The sequence below is a fragment of the Cynara cardunculus genome, assembly GCF_001531365.2.
Source record: "Cynara cardunculus var. scolymus isolate 2C chromosome LG 2, CcrdV1, whole genome shotgun sequence".
In the NCBI taxonomy this organism is placed as follows: Eukaryota; Viridiplantae; Streptophyta; class Magnoliopsida; order Asterales; family Asteraceae; genus Cynara; species Cynara cardunculus.
In genome coordinates, this window is record NC_037529.1 from 2,617,117 (window position 1) to 2,632,988 (window position 15,872).

Consider the following 15,872-nt stretch of genomic DNA (forward strand, 5'->3'; position numbering starts at 1 on the left):
CCCGTCTTTAATCTGGATATAGGAGGAAGCTAGATTAGTAGGTTGTTATTTATCTTCTCAGTTCATGTATGTAAACGCTATGCTATTACCCCCCCCTCCCCCGTCGTTGGGTGAATTTTATATAAAGTTCTGGTTCTCGTTAAGTTTTTTTTAAAAGAAAAAAATATTTTCTTAGGGTGTTATAACTAAGCACTATTCTCTCTCTCCCTCTCTCTCTCTCTCTCTCTCTCTCTATATATATATATATATATATATGTTACAATAAATTCAGGTGCAATCAAATGATGATCTGCAAGAATGATCTCCCTCCTCTAGCACTTATAGTTATTGACATTTTGAAATTAACGTCAAAACATAATATGAAGCATGCCATCATGATATAACACTTAGGTGGCGTTTGTTTTTTAGGAGATGCTGAAGTCTGAAGTCTGAATTCACTTCTGATTTTTAAAATATGGTGCTGAAGTCTGAATTCACTTCTGATTTTCAAGAGGTGGTGCTGAAGTCTGAAATCTGAATCAGTTAGACTGTTTGTTTTTTGCGTCTGAAATCTGAAGTTTGAAGATGAGAGTTGATATGGATCGACAGTTGACAGAGTTGAGAGATGAGAGATCGAGACAGAAGAGTTAATCTAGATAAATCAAGTGCAAAGAGATCAAAGTAGGTAGGCGACGATTTGAAATAAGAGGTTTCTCAACCACTTAAATTTTCAGACCTAATAAGAGCTTTTAAGCTCTTAATTGAAAAAAAAACAAACACACTGAATCCTCTTATGTCTGACCGATTCAGAATTAAGAGGACATTAAGAGCTTTTTTATTAAAAACAAACAGCCCCTTAGTTTTGTTTTGTTGACGATATTGAAAAAGCTTGGACATGTATGTTTGTGCAAAAAAAAAATAGTTTTAACTTACAACCTCATGACTGGCTCGCATATCCCCTGCCAATGGCGTCATGTGAAAGATAAATCAAGTACAAAACAACTCGCTATGTATCTGATTTAAGGGCATGATGTCCACAATGATGCAAATTACCAAATGAATTGCAACTCCCACATTGTGACTGCATACTTCTACCGCTGTATGTATGTGACAGTATATCGCCTTGGACATGCATGTTTTTTCTAATGCAGATTGTCTATTTGTTATAAATGAGTTAGTCTTTTCCACTTTTTCCGTTTATCAACAATATAAAAATTAAATTGATAGATACAGTTATTTTCATTCAATTTAATTGAGGTGATTGATGTAACATGTGGGAAATAAGTATGATCGAAGTTTAACTTGCTTTTGCTCGAGATATACTTTTTATATATACTTATGATATGTCGGTTGTAGGGATCACAAAAGTGATTGACAGTACCCATATCAACAATTCAAGGGTTACATTTCTTAATAACTTTTCCGTTGTCCTTCTTGTTTTTGCAAACAAGGAGATGTATGGACCGCTTGCACTGTATCTTCTAAACTACGTTTTATATGTTTTGACACTGGATGCATGTTATAAATATACAACGTAAACTACAATTTTGATCCATGTGGTTTACACGAATCTCTGAAAGGGGTCCATAGACTTCAATAACTACGATTATCGTCCTTATTGTTTACATTTTGCTTTAAAAATCGTCCATGGTCACTAACTTAGTTAAATTATCCGTTAAGTTAGGTTATTTTCGTCATTTTGCCTTTTTTTGTCTTTTCCTAGTTTTGTCTCTTACCCTTTTCGCCTTTTAACTACTGCACCCCCTACGCCCACATACCCCCTCCTCAACTTCTTCCTCATAACGAACACACACAAACACATTCCTCCCTGTCTCCTCACCACTCCCTCGTTGGCGATCTCTTTCTGGTTGTCTTGTCTGACGGATTCCCCCATGTATCTCGTAGACACAATGTATATGTGTTATATGCACAATGTGTGTATATGCATTGTGTGTATTGTCTATATGGATAGTGCATGTGTGCAGTGTGTGTGTTTTATATGCATGATATGTGTGTGTGTGTTTTATATGCACATTATGTTTGTGTTATATAACACACAGTGTGTGTTATATAACACACAACATGTGTTATATAACACACATGTGTTATGTGTGCACAATATGTGTGTGTAATGTAGGATGAAGCAGTGGTCTGTTTGGGTCCTTCGAATATGGTTTTGTACTTCACTGGAACCGCAAATTACTCTACATTTTTGGCTAGAATGCTAGTTGTGATACGATATGCTTCCTAGTCACCATCTTCCCGTTTTGTAGGTCCTATCAATTCGACCTCTCCGGATTTTAGAGAAAGAGATAGAGAGGGTGGTGGGATGGGGAAAACAAATAAAAGAGATGGATTCATGATGTTTTGGGACGAAGATGGAAGGTGAGAGGGGAGATGGGGGGTTGTCGAAGATGTATGTTGATGGGCGGTAGGAGAATATTGTCACTATGCGTATGGAGAAGAAAGGTTGGATCTCGATGTTGATCGGTGATGGAGGGTGCTGATGGAGAAGGTCACCGAAGTGGATTTAGGTTTCGATGTTGGTTGGTGATGGAGGGTGTTGCCGAAGAAACATAGATGGAAGGTGGGGGTGGAGTAGCTACCGGAGACGATGATTGATGGAGATGGCAGCTGCCGGAGAAAGGTTCTGTGTGTATATATATTAATTAAAAAATATCGTATATCAAATTTTAAAAATAAGATAAAAGAAATACATGAAGAGACTAAAATACCCCTAACTTAATCGGAAAAAATTTAACAAAGTTAAGTCAAGAAACGGCTTTTAAAGCAAAATGTAAAACATTATGGACGATAGTTGTAGCTACTGAAGTCTAGGGACCATTTTCAGAGATTCGTGTAAACCACATGGACTAAAATCATAGTTTTACTCGTATATATAAGACATTGTTCCAACAAAACGCAAGAGATGTAACAATGAACCAATGTCATATGTTTTAATCTTTCCAAATCGATCATTTAAAATTCAAATATATGTACTTTATATATTTGATAGTTGTTTTGGTAGTGAAGAAACCCTAACCTTATCCCTAAATCGATTACGATTTCAATTCGGGGACATGAGATTCCAGTTTGTATGTCATTGGTTCCTAACCGTATGTCCTCATTTGGCCGTGTATGTGACTAACATCCTTAATGAGAATTTAAGGATATGTAACAACCCATGATATATCTATACATGAACTTACGATTTTTAAAACGCATATGAAGAATAAGGATTAAACTTTAGTCCCATGTAAAACACATCTGTTCGCCTCCCCAATTGATGCAACATCTCTAAGGATCAAATCAATCAGTAGAGTTCGAATAATTGATAGTTGCAACCATGTTTGTTTCTTGTTAGGTAAAATCACGTGTAAAATCACATGTAATTCTATAGTAATGACGTGGTCCACAACTTCATATAGTGGCCAAAGTCGGTACAAATCACATATAATTTTACATATAATTTTAATATAAAATCACATTTCTTATTTTGTATTTCAATTTGATGTAAAAATAATTAGAAGTGGAAAAGAAAAGGGAAAGAAGGAAGTTATTCAAAACTGTACATAAATAACATCGCTCTCTCTCAGAGTGCTCTATATAGTATCTGGTCCGTCGATCCAGCAGCGCTTTTTACAGTTCTCTCTCTCTCTCCGCTGTCTCGTCACTCTCCAACCACTACCACCACCGTCTTCCGTCACACAAACTCCTTTTATCCATCCAAAAGTCGTCGTGGATCTGATCAGATCCGTGACTCTCAATCAAGCCTCTGTGCAATGGAGGAGGCTCTTGAAATGGCACGCGCCAAGGACACCAAAGAGAGAATGGCCGGAGTAGAGAGGCTTCATGAACTTCTAGAAGCTTCGAGGAAGAGTTTGTCGTCTTCGGAAGTCACTGCTCTTGTTGATTGTTGCTTGGATCTCTTGAAGGACAACAATTTTAGGGTTTCTCAAGGGGGTTTACAGGCTCTTGATTCTGCTGCGGTTCTTTCTGGTGAACATCTGAAGCTTCATTTTAATGCCCTAGTTCCTGCTACCGTCGAGCGTCTCGGTGATGCTAAGCAGCCTGTTCGCGATGCGGCTCGGCGCCTCTTGCTAACTCTCATGCAGGTACCGTGTCGGTGTCTGTATTTTACTGCATTTAAAGTGAAATTTTCAACTTTCTTACTCATTTTTGAATATGCATAATGGTTCTTTTTGGTGATCGAACTTGTATATGTTGAAATCTTGTATGTAATCGGTAGACATACATAATCCACCTAAGGTTTAAAGTAATCGAAATTGGTATTTTTGTCCTCCACAATTAGTTATTTCGGTGGGTTTCTTTGGCAGTCGGTTGCTATAGCATACTGCTTTTGATTAATTTTTGGAATAAACTTTGGGCGCTTCATTTGGTTGCTAGCAAGGTCTGTATATGTTTGTTGCGAGAAGATTGAAATATATATTTTAGGTTCAGTCAAAATAGTTTGATTATGAGAATATGTTGGTGTCCGTCCGGAGTGGTATTATTTATGTCGGTCTTTTTTTTATGATCTATAAACCATGGGGGGTCTGTGTAACTTACTGAATGGAAATTTATTGGGCGCCATTGGCCTGTGGTTCCAAAGGTTATCTGTGCCATAGAACTGTAAGTTCAATTCTCTTGTGTTACCCAATGCACTCGTGCATGATCTGAAGTCAATTGGCAAACACATTGTGCCTTCATCCATAAAAGATTGAGGATTTGACTATCCTGCTTCCCAAAAAGACTACAGAAAGGGCAACCCTGGCACAAAGGCTTCTCGGATTGGGGAGGCCGGGAGGGAAGTGTATTTAAGAGGATGCGTGTGTGACTTGACCTTGAATTTTTGGTCACGAAAGGAGTTTGTATGTAAACCAGTTAAAATAACCCCATAATAGCAACAGTAGTTAGGCAGTCTATGATCCTATCAGTTACATTAAGCTTTCAAACTCAACTTCACTGATGGAAAAATATAGCAGCGTTAGGGTCCCTGCATGAGTTTTGTGGGGTGTAATTTTTGGCTTTAGGGGTATAATCTTCCGGATGAAACTTAATTGTGAGCCTGTTCATTTAGTTTGTACATGTAATTCCAAACCAGTTATTAAAATTTGGCCTACCCTTTATGCAGGTCACTTGCCCCAGCCTTGTAGTATCTATATAGTTTAGGCTTTCGTTGCTTTTATCGTAGTAAGCTTGGTTGTACTTGTACAAAAGCCTGTATTCATTTGTAACTGAAAGCAATAGGAAAACAAACAACTAAAAGGTTTACTAGCTTGCCTCTTGGTGGTGGTGCAGGTTTCATCACCAACTCTGATTGTTGAAAGAGCTGGATCTAATGCTTGGACTCACAAAAGCTGGAGGGTTAGAGAAGAGTTTGCAAGAACTGTCACCTCTGCTATTGGTCTATTTGCATCAACAGAGCTACCTCTGCAACGTGCAATTCTTCCTCCTGTATGTTGTCTGCTATTGTTTCATGAGGCTTTCAATTTGATAGTTTCAACATGCTAAAAACATTCTGATGCTTACACCCTCTCTCCCTCTCTTCATATGATCAGATATTACAGATGTTATATGACCCTAATCCAGGTGTGAGAGAAGCGGCTATTTTATGCATCGAGGTTAGTTAGCTGTTTATGCGATAGTTCGTTTAAGGGTTATTTTAGTTATTTTGATGAAGTGTAAACTTAAACTGACATTTAAATTCTGCAGTTTTGTCTTCTATTACATGGACACTGATATTTACTTCTACAGTGACTGTTTTCTCTTAAGAGGAATGCTATTTTACCTTCTGAAGTGGTCCAATTGTGGCACCTGTACTTTTACTACTTGGAGCTGCAGTTTTACAGATCAGAACATTTTGTAACTTGGTAGGAATAAGTAGAATACAGAGGACTAGTTGTTAACTAAAGATGAACCTGCTCCTGTTGCATGCATAGTTTGTATCTATGTTTTTTTTGAGGAGAAATTGATGGAGATTCCATCTTAAAAACTTTAATCATGCGCTTGTAGTCACACAATTACAGTCTACTTCTGGTTTTGGAAATTCAAACATTACGTGTAGCTTGCACTTTTTTCCTCAAGGGAAAGTTTCTAATCAATTCTGAATTCTAAAAGTAATCTCATTTGACACCTTATCCTTTTATCTGTTGGAGGTGGAGCTACTGAGCTAGTATTGTTTAATTGACCTAATGACTCCTGCTTACCTTGGTTAACAGCAATAGCTTCTTCGAGGTTAGATTAGTATTAGAATGAAGCTTGACTAGCAAATTACTGGGGATGAAAGTCCTCTAAAGAAGACGATAATTCTATAAACCATATTTGCTTTAGGCTGCATTCTTGTGTTACTATATATTTAAATTGCATGCTGCTACCTAAGTGCTATTTTCTAATAATAGATAAAAAGCATTAGTGATGCAACATTGTCTTCTTTATTCTGTAAATTTTCTTCAGATGGATTTTGTGTGACATTTTTCCTCTGCTGCAGGAGATGTACGCTCAAATTGGGCCTCAATTTTATGAAGAACTCCAGCGCCATCAACTTCCATCATCAATGGTGATTATGTTAGGGCTAAGCATTTCAGTTTATTTTTCTGTTCTTTCTTCTACGCACTGTATATCTTGCTTATGTACTCTGCCAAACAAAGAGGTGCTTATATAGGGCTCATGCTGTTGTAGCCGGTGATCATTATCTTTTGTTATTTGACTATTTAAGCATCAATATTATACCGTTATGTATCCTAAATTAAAGATCTGGAAGCAATACACTGGATGTGGGTCCAGACTCCAGAGTATAGTTGTTTGTTAGTCATTATGACACTTATGATATTTTGAAGTTTTCGGCACACTTTCCTGTTTAAAGGTGCAACATGCTATATTGTCTGTGTTCACAATTTAATGTACTTTTTAGAAAGGTCATGCTTGCGGTGTTTTTCACCTACCTATTTGATTTGATTTCTTTCTCACATGTATGCTCTTGCTACTCTATGCTAATTTTATTCTCTGACTGATTCTAGGTAAAAGATATCAATGCCAGACTAGAGAGGATTGAACCAAGACAACGCTCTTCAGATATACGCGTTAATACTTATGCTCCTCCTGGTTCCAAGCAATCTAATCTTAATCCCAAAAGAAGCAGCCCGAAGGCCAAGACATCCTCTCGTGAAGTATCTCTTTTTGGAGGTTACATATTTTCATATTTTTTAGCTTATGTTTCTATTAAATAGTATGATCATTAAATTCATAAACACTCGATTGGGTGATTGATTAATGCAATTCATTTTCTTCATTTAGCCAAGTCATTTGACTGTGAACTTCTTTTAATGGTGCCCCCAGTCATTTCGTAGTTCTTTTCTGTTCACAAGAGTATGTGGTTTTATAATTAGCATCTTGAGCACTAGGGTGGAGGCCATGTTGCTTGTGTGGGATTGAACTTCTGGTATATTTAAAAATGAACATGGACACATCTTTGACAGGAAAAGCACTTCTCATGGGATTCTTTACCATTTAAATTGGCGTGCCTTTTTCCTGTATAACATCAGTCTGCTAAGGCTGCCTGGTTTTCTTATCTTATGATCATATTAATTCTCTGTTCCATGGAGTCTGTGACTTCCAGAAATTGCGATGCTTGATGGATAATTAATGTGAGAAGTAAACCTTTTTTTGAAGTATATATTTATATACGACAAATGCAACAAATAGACTCACACACCCTCCTTACATTTGGTGAAGTTTGAACCCCCGACCTCCTGGCAGGCCAAAAACTTTTGAGTAAATCTAGTTGACAAGCCTCATGTTGTGAAATTTCCTTATGCTAGTTCTGTCTGCCTCATGTTGTACCTCCTTTTAACTCTTCATATTGCCAATTGCTGCTTGATATACACCCTTTTGACTAATGGAAGCAAAACCTGCATTACTGTAAATATATTTATCAGAAACTTTGGGTTTCTGTAAGATTCATCTCTTTTAGTTTTGTTTAATTTCCCACATCTTTGTGGTTGGCTTGTTCAATGTCATCATGCATTCTTCCCATGTACTGATGCATGCATATGTTTCAGGGGATAGTGATATCACTGAAAAGCCTGTAGACCCAATTAAAGTGTATTCTGAAAAGGAGCTGATCCGTGAGTTTGAGAAGATTGCTTCAATCCTTGTTCCAGAGAAAGATTGGTCTATCCGCATTGGAGCCTTGCAAAGAGTTGAAGGCCTTGTTATTGGAGGTGTGTATGGTGCTTTTTTAGTTGTACCTTTATCACTTGCTTATTGTCTTGGTATGACATAATTGTCTGTCAACCATGGCTGGTGGTTGTATGTCTGGTTGCAAAACTTATGTCATCTTGTCCTTGAAAAAGAAACATGTATTAGACTGTTACGCTCATTTTGCTCTCATTTCTTTTTGTGTCACACCAGGTGCAACTGATTATCCATGTTTCCGTGGACTTCTAAAGCAACTTATTGGTCCTTTAAGTACACAATTAGCTGATAGAAGATCCAGCATTGTTAAGCAGGTATGCTGCAATTGCCTGCATCTTAAAGTTTGACCTGAATTATGTCTTGTCTTCAACCCCCTTGTATTTCTTTGTAGTGCATTATTTTTTAGTTATCTTGGGCTCAATACAACCTTGATTTGCTTTTCGGTAACACTGCTTTTTTTTACCTTGTATGAGGTGGATGACTGGAGAACTGTGGCTTTCAAGTGTATAAGCATAAATTGTTGTCAAATTCTAATATAAGCAGCTCCCAGCAACTCTGCTCCTCATATTCTTGATTTAGACTGGATGAATGTGGAATTATTTATAGGATAGGCGATCATGAATCAGTGCTATTTGTTTATAGTTCAACATTGAATTTAAATTTATACCGATCTTCTGTGCAGCACATGCTCTTCTCTTTTTCTCTCATTATCATTGTTATTAGCAACTCTTAAGAGGGCACACTTTCTTCTCTTTTCCTCTCATTATCATTGTTATTATCAACTCATAAGAGGGCAGTAAACTGCAAAGTCCTTGCTCTTGTGAGCAAACTCCATGAGAAAGAAGATGGAATTTAAAAATTGATGTTTATGTTTGGCACGTGTGTGTGCGTTTTCCTATGAAACATTCTAAATTTTATCTTACAACTCTTGCTAGGCTTGCCACTTATTAAACTTTCTATCCAAGGAGCTGCTGGGAGATTTTGAGGCATGTGCAGAGATGTTCATCCCGGTGAGTAACTTGTGTCGTCCTTTTAGTGATCCTAACGTTCCCAATACCTTTCTGACTCATGAGTTCACATTCAGGTCCTTTTCAAACTTGTCGTGATAACTGTACTTGTGATTGCAGAGTCCGCGGATAACTGCATTAAAACGGTATCTACTTATGTCTATTCATTTTCTATATTCCTATTTCCTTCTGCAAAACTACTTCTTACGCTTCCTTTTTCCAGATGTTGCGTAACTGCAAAGTTGCCCGCATACTTCCTCGTGTGGCTGATACTGCAAAACATGACCGAAGTGCGATACTTCGTGCCAGGTTTCGTTTCTCTCTTCTAAGCATGGTTCAGTGAAGGATCATATATCATTGGGCTAATATCACATTTCAATCCTACAGATGTTGTGAGTATGCTTTGTTGATACTGGAATATTGGGCAGATGCACCTGAGATACAACGGTCAGCTGACCTTTATGAAGATCTTATTAAATGTTGTGTGGGAGATGCAATGAGCGAGGTCTATTGTTGTTCTTGTTGTCATTATTAATTTCTTATTATAGGTAATTAACATGTAATAACAACAGGTACGATCAACTGCTAGGGCTTGCTACAGAATGTTCTCGAAAACTTGGCCTGATCGTTCCCGGCGCTTATTTTCATTGTTTGATCCTGTTATTCAAAGGGTATGTGTTTTTCTTGGCGATGATCTTCTCATACTCTGTTTTCTCAAATAAGATGAAGAATACACATAAACTACTTTCCCGTATTATGATACCCCCTTCCTGATCTAATAAGATACTGTATGCACAGATAATAAATGACGAGGATGGGGGTATGCACCGGCGCCATGCATCACCCTCAGTCCGCGAGAGAAATCCACAAACATCGCTTAGTACTCAAAATTCGGCTTCTTCAAATCTACCTGGATATGGAACTTCAGCTATTGTTGCAATGGACAGAAATCCAAGTTTACCTTCTGTGGCCTCTCTCACATCTGGGCTTTTTTCATCACAACCAAAGTCCGTTGGTAAGGGAACAGAACGCAGCCTTGAAAGTGTGTTGCATGCTAGCAAACAGAAAGTTACTGCCATTGAGAGCATGCTTAGAGGTTTAGATTCCGGGAGAGTTAGATCATCCAGTTTGGATCTAGGTACTTGTCTGTTCTCCTTTTGCATGTAATGTTTTTGGTACTTGCTGTTTTTTTTAAAAGTATATACTATTTATATATTGCAAAACTCCCCCTCACCTTTGGTGAGGCTTGAACCTTTGACCTCCAAGGAGGTTGGGATCTACCGCTAACCCGGATATCGCTAGGCCATTGACCTTTGGTTACTTGCTGATTCTTGGTATAAGTTTTGAAATCATTCTTTGATGATCAATAGCTAGGTTTTTTTTGAATGGCTAACTTTATCTTTTATTTCCCCTAGTGCAGGAGTGGACCCACCTTCGTCTCGTGATCCACCATTCCCTCTTGCTGCTCCTGCTTCCAATAGTCTCACCAGTTCTTTATCATTAGATACAACTACTTCTGGTATCTCAAAAGGTAACAATCGTAATGGTGGCTTGGTCTTGTCAGACATCATCACTCAGATTCAGGCTTCAAGGGATTCTGCTAAGCACTCATATCGTGGTAATGTTGGAAATGAGACTTTGTCATCACTTTCATCCTACTCAACAAGAAGAGCTTCTGAAAAACTTCAAGGAAGAAGCTCTTTTGAAGATAACAATGATATCAGGGAGGTCAGACGGTCAGTGAATTTGCATACAGATAGACAGTACTCGGACACACCATACAGAGATTCACACTTCAGGGATTCACATAGTAGTCACGTCCCCAATTTTCAGAGGCCACTATCAAGAAAGAATGTAACTGGGCGAATGGCTGCAAACAGGCGCAGAAGCTTTGATGAGAGCCAGTTTTCTCCTGGAGAGATGTCAAGTTATACGGATGGTCCAGCTTCTCTCAATGATGCTCTGAGTGATGGGCTTAGTTCTGGTTCTGATTGGAATGCAAGGGTTGCTGCATTTAACTATCTGCGCTCATTGCTGCAGCAAGGCCCTAAAGGAGTTCAAGAAGTTACACAAAGTTTTGAGAAAGTGATGAAGTTATTTTTCCAGCACTTGGATGATCCCCACCATAAAGTGGCACAAGCAGCTCTAACAACACTTGCAGATATCATTCCAGCTTGTCGAAGACCCTTTGAAAGTTACATGGAGAGAATATTACCCCATGTTTTCTCTCGGTTAATTGATCCAAAGGAATCAGTAAGGCAACCTTGCTCAACAACATTAGAAATTGTCGGCAAAACTTATGGTGTGGATTCCCTGTTGCCAGCTTTGCTCCGCTCCTTAGATGAACAACGATCCCCCAAGGCAAAACTGGCCGTAATAGAGTTTGCTATTGTTTCCTTCAATAAGCATGCAATAAACTCCGAGGGTGCTGGCAATAGCGGCATCTTAAAGTTATGGCTTGCTAAATTAGCACCATTGGTCCATGACAAAAATACAAAACTGAAGGAAACAGCTATAACATGCATCATCTCTGTTTACTCTCATTTTGATTCAACATCCGTTTTGAATTACATTCTTAGTTTATCCGTTGAAGAACAGAATTCTTTAAGGCGAGCGCTTAAGCAACATACACCTCGTATAGAAGTGGACTTGATGAATTATCTGCAACAGAAGAAAGACAGACAGCGGTCTAAGTCCTCTTTTGATCCATATGATGTTGTCGGGACCTCTTCTGAGGAAGGATATATTGCAGTATCGAAGAAGACTCCCTTGTTTGGAAGGTATTCTGGCAGTTCCATTGATAGTGATAGTGGTAAGAAATGGGTATCTGCCCAAGAATCCACCCAGATCACTAGCGCTGTTGGTCGAGCAGCACTTGATGGAAGTGAGGACCAGCTGTATCAGGGTCTCGATATTGGTTCCAATGGGGTACAGAATGCCAAGGATGCAAAGTATGCGGTTAATGCCTCAAGTGAAACGGTGGCATCTTGGGCTATCCGGTCTGAACACTTAGAGAGCAATACTGACATGGAAACCGCTTCGGCACCTCCTCTCAATGGACTAGTTAGCTCTGATAATCAACAGGTTGCTGTTGGCCATAATCTTGGTAATGAGGGCCCACATGATTTGGAACTTAGTCTTTCAAAACTTGCATCTTTAAAGATCAATTCTTCTCCTGATGCTAAACCAAGCATCCCTCAAATCCTTCATCTGGTGAGTTCGAGTTTTAGAGTACCTCCCAGCTTGTGCTGCAATAGAAACAATTAGTCCGTCTGTCCTAAAATAAGCGTCCACATTTCTATTTTAGTTTGTCCCAAAATAGGTGTCCACTTTCAAAAGTAAGTGCCTATTTTCCATTTCTACTCTTAATCATGAGATGGAGAAATTTATTGCTTCCTCTATTATTAAGGGTAAAATTGTCATTTAGTTAATTAAAAGTGTAATAGTTACAGATTTCTAAAATCATGTGCCTTTTCCATTGTGGACACTTATTTTGGAACGGAGGGAGTATATGTTGTTGATAAACTCCTAACATTGTTAATCTCATTTTCTTATTTGTTTGCTTAGATTTGTAATGGGAATGATGAATGTTCTACCACAACCAAGCGCAATGCTCTTCAGCAGCTAGTTGATGCTTCTGCGGCTAATGATTCCTCCATATGGACCAAGGTGCACATCTGTCTCCCTTTCTCTGTGCGTAAATGGTTCTTGAAGATGAATTTAAATGGATATGGACTTTTTTAGTTTTTACTTTCTACAATCAGTAGCAGTTTCTGGCAGCCACACTTCAGCATTTTAAAAGATGACTGACATCATAACTAATTAACTTTTGAGCAAGCTAACTTGTTCTTTAGACCTTACTTTTTTACATACAAGCACAGCAAATTATGTTGAAAAGGCCCGAAAGAAGAAACATCTAGAGAGGATACAAGTTTGGGTCTCGTTATGTCTCTTGGGACCTTTTGCCTCTGTTTTAAAAGGAAAATAAAAAGCAAGCAAAACAATTCGTACTTTATGGGCCTAAGTTTGTGGACCTGATGTTTCTGACTGTAGTTGCAAATTGTCTTCTATAGAATGTAGCATTGCAGGATCAACTTCAATGGTTTCCCTTTTGTGGTAAATTGCAACTTGTAGCAATAATCATACTGAGATACTCTTGCTGCTTGATATGTGCAGTATTTCAATCAAATTTTGATGGTTGTACTTGAGGTTTTGGATGATGCTGACCCATCAATTCGGGAGCTTGCTCTTTCATTGATATCTGAAATGTTGAAGAACCAGGTATGCTCTTTAATTTTCGTGCTGTGCTGCGCTATTTACAAGCTGGTTTGTCTCACGTTAAGTTTTCATCCATTGATTCTTCCAGAGAGAGGCCATGGAAGATTCTATTGAGATTGTAATTGAAAAATTATTACATCTTACAAAGGATACGATCCCAAAAGTAAGTTTCTATATTACGTACTTCTTTCAATGTAGATTGTAATTTTTATCGTTTGCCGAAATTTTAGGGGCTATTAGATCCAAATAAATAGAATCTTTTTGGGAAATTTTTTGCTTTGAAGTCTTGATGTCATTTCTGTAAAAACAGAACCCTACTTGGATGGACAGAGAAGCTCCAATAAGTTTTGTATCAAAATCTTATCGTTGCAAGGGAGCCATCCCTGAAGAGTCCAATATACATCAGTTTTTGTCCTAGATAGTCCTATTTTCAAATTTTAACATAAAGATAAGTTTAATGATCTTATGTTACCCTCACTTTTTAAAGATTAGATAGAGCCATTTTGTTAATTTATAATTTACTTATGAGTAAATATGTTCATCAAGGATGTCCTTAAATTTTATACAGATTATAAAGTAGATTATTTTCGGGATCATGGATTGTGTGTTCCCTTTCTACTTGTCTTATGATCTTGAGTTTTAATTGTAGGTATCAAATGAAGCAGAACATTGCTTAACTCTTGTTCTGTCTCAATATGATTCTTTCAGATGTTTGAGTGTAAGTTACACTATATTGTAAATTGTTTATTTAGACAAGCCCGTATGTGTTTGGATATGGTTGTGGCATTTTCTATGCCTCACCTTTTCTCTTCTGACTTTGTAGGTTATCGTGCCATTATTGGTTACTGAAGATGAGAAAACTCTTGTTACGTGTATAAACTGTTTGACTAAGGTAGAGTCTCATGAAACCCAACATTCTTATTAAGTCCGCTATTTTATTCTATGCAAGTGCATTTCCGTTGTTATTTTTCCCCATCCTTTCATTTATCACTTCTTACTGCTTTAGTTAAGCAGCTCCTGCACCGATAAATGATAGCTCAGTCATATACAACTGAAAATAATAATTTATATACAGTAATCTTGTGAAGCCTTCAGCTGAAATCAATTAATATAGATCCATTCCCTGTGGTTGATTTGATTACTTTTTTCGATTTCTGTCATTGTGTTCTTTTCCTTATGGATTCTTTAGTCCTATGTTAAAGGTCGTTTCTAGTAATTGGCTAGTAAAATTAGAGAGAGAAATAAGAATAAGAAGTTAAAAGAGTACGAGAAATCAGGCGTTTTTGGTTGCTGGCCATCTGTGTTGCTATAGGTGCTTTTTCAATATAAATCCAATATGAAAAATTGTGATCTGAAATCTATGGATTATGTCTTCCCTTTTTCAGCTTGTGGGTAGGCTTTCCCAGGAGGAACTAATGGCTCAGTTACAATCTTTTTTGCCTGCTCTTTTTGATGCTTTTGGTAACCAGAGTGCGGATGTTCGCAAGGTAATTGCTTACTTTTAACAATATATCTTCAATGATTAATTTGTTTTTCCGAAAGAGGAAGGTGATATATATATATATATATATATATAGATAGATGCACACACATACATATACATACACACACAGAGAGAGAGAGAGGGGGAGGTTCAGGGGAAAATCCCCCAAAAAATGAAAAACCGAGTAACACTCTAGTAACTATTCATTTGGACGTTATGCACATGTGCATATCGGACAAATTGCTTACAAATAACTTGTATGCATATGTGCGTACCATCCAAACGAACGGTTATCAAGGTGTTAAGTTAGTTTTTCAATTTTTTTTGAGATATTCCCCTGAACGTGACCCTATGTACACATATGATGATGAAGATGATGATATGTTGTTTGTTGGTGGCAGACTGTTGTATTTTGTCTAGTAGACATCTACATAATGCTTGGAAAAGCGTTCTTGCCATATTTGGAAGGTCTTAACAGTACACAGTTGCGGTTAGTAACGATATATGCAAACCGTATATCACAAGCGAGGACGGGGACTCCTATCCAGGAGTAGGTCGAGATAGAGTGTATGTTTTGGTTGAAGTTGTATATTTGTATGGTTGTGATCATGTATGTGTGCATTGCTGGGGTTGGGTTTTGTTGGTTAAATTCTTTTTGTTTTTAATTTGGTTGGAGTTGAGGGCGAGTGTGGTTTTGTGGAAACATGATTTTTAACACTAGTTAACAAATTGTATCTTGTGGCTTTTCTTGATCGTCTCCATATCTATATTATATATATCTATATACTATATTTCAAAGTATTTGATAAAAACTTTTAAAAACCATTTTTTATAAATAAAGTACTCTTTATTTATCTATATTACTTAAAATTCAAAATTACAAATAAATAAGTTTCATGTTTGAATTTATGTAATTAATTACAAATAAA

At 37.5% G+C, this 15,872-nt stretch overlaps 1 protein-coding gene across 1 annotated transcript; it reads left to right on the top strand.

Moving 5' to 3' along the window:
* The first annotated feature begins 3,659 nt into the window (after positions 1–3,659).
* LOC112506537 (CLIP-associated protein) lies at positions 3,660–15,689 on the top strand. The gene is made up of 21 exons (XM_025110656.1): positions 3,660–4,094; positions 5,281–5,436; positions 5,541–5,603; positions 6,470–6,538; positions 6,999–7,164; positions 8,040–8,201; positions 8,392–8,489; positions 9,111–9,185; positions 9,260–9,328; positions 9,406–9,491; positions 9,570–9,687; positions 9,755–9,853; positions 9,981–10,320; positions 10,603–12,395; positions 12,750–12,851; positions 13,359–13,463; positions 13,549–13,623; positions 14,110–14,178; positions 14,284–14,352; positions 14,846–14,947; positions 15,345–15,689. The coding sequence occupies exons 1-21, from the start codon at positions 3,762–3,764 to the stop codon at positions 15,495–15,497; spliced, it is 4,302 nt and encodes a 1,433-aa protein (XP_024966424.1). The 5' UTR covers positions 3,660–3,761; the 3' UTR covers positions 15,498–15,689.
* The last annotated feature ends 183 nt before the right edge of the window (positions 15,690–15,872 follow it).

What these genes read in the sequence shown, in the direction of transcription:
- LOC112506537 (XM_025110656.1), top strand. Translation starts at nt 3,762, where the DNA reads ATGGAGGAGGCTCTTGAAATGGCACGCGCCAAGGACACCAAAGAGAGA. An exon ending in GTGCAGAGATGTTCATCCCG is followed by an intron (nt 9,186 to 9,259) that starts GTGAGTAACTTG and finishes GTTCACATTCAG; the next exon opens with GTCCTTTTCAAACTTGTCGT. An exon ending in ATTCTTTCAGATGTTTGAGT is followed by an intron (nt 14,179 to 14,283) that starts GTAAGTTACACT and finishes CTGACTTTGTAG; the next exon opens with GTTATCGTGCCATTATTGGT.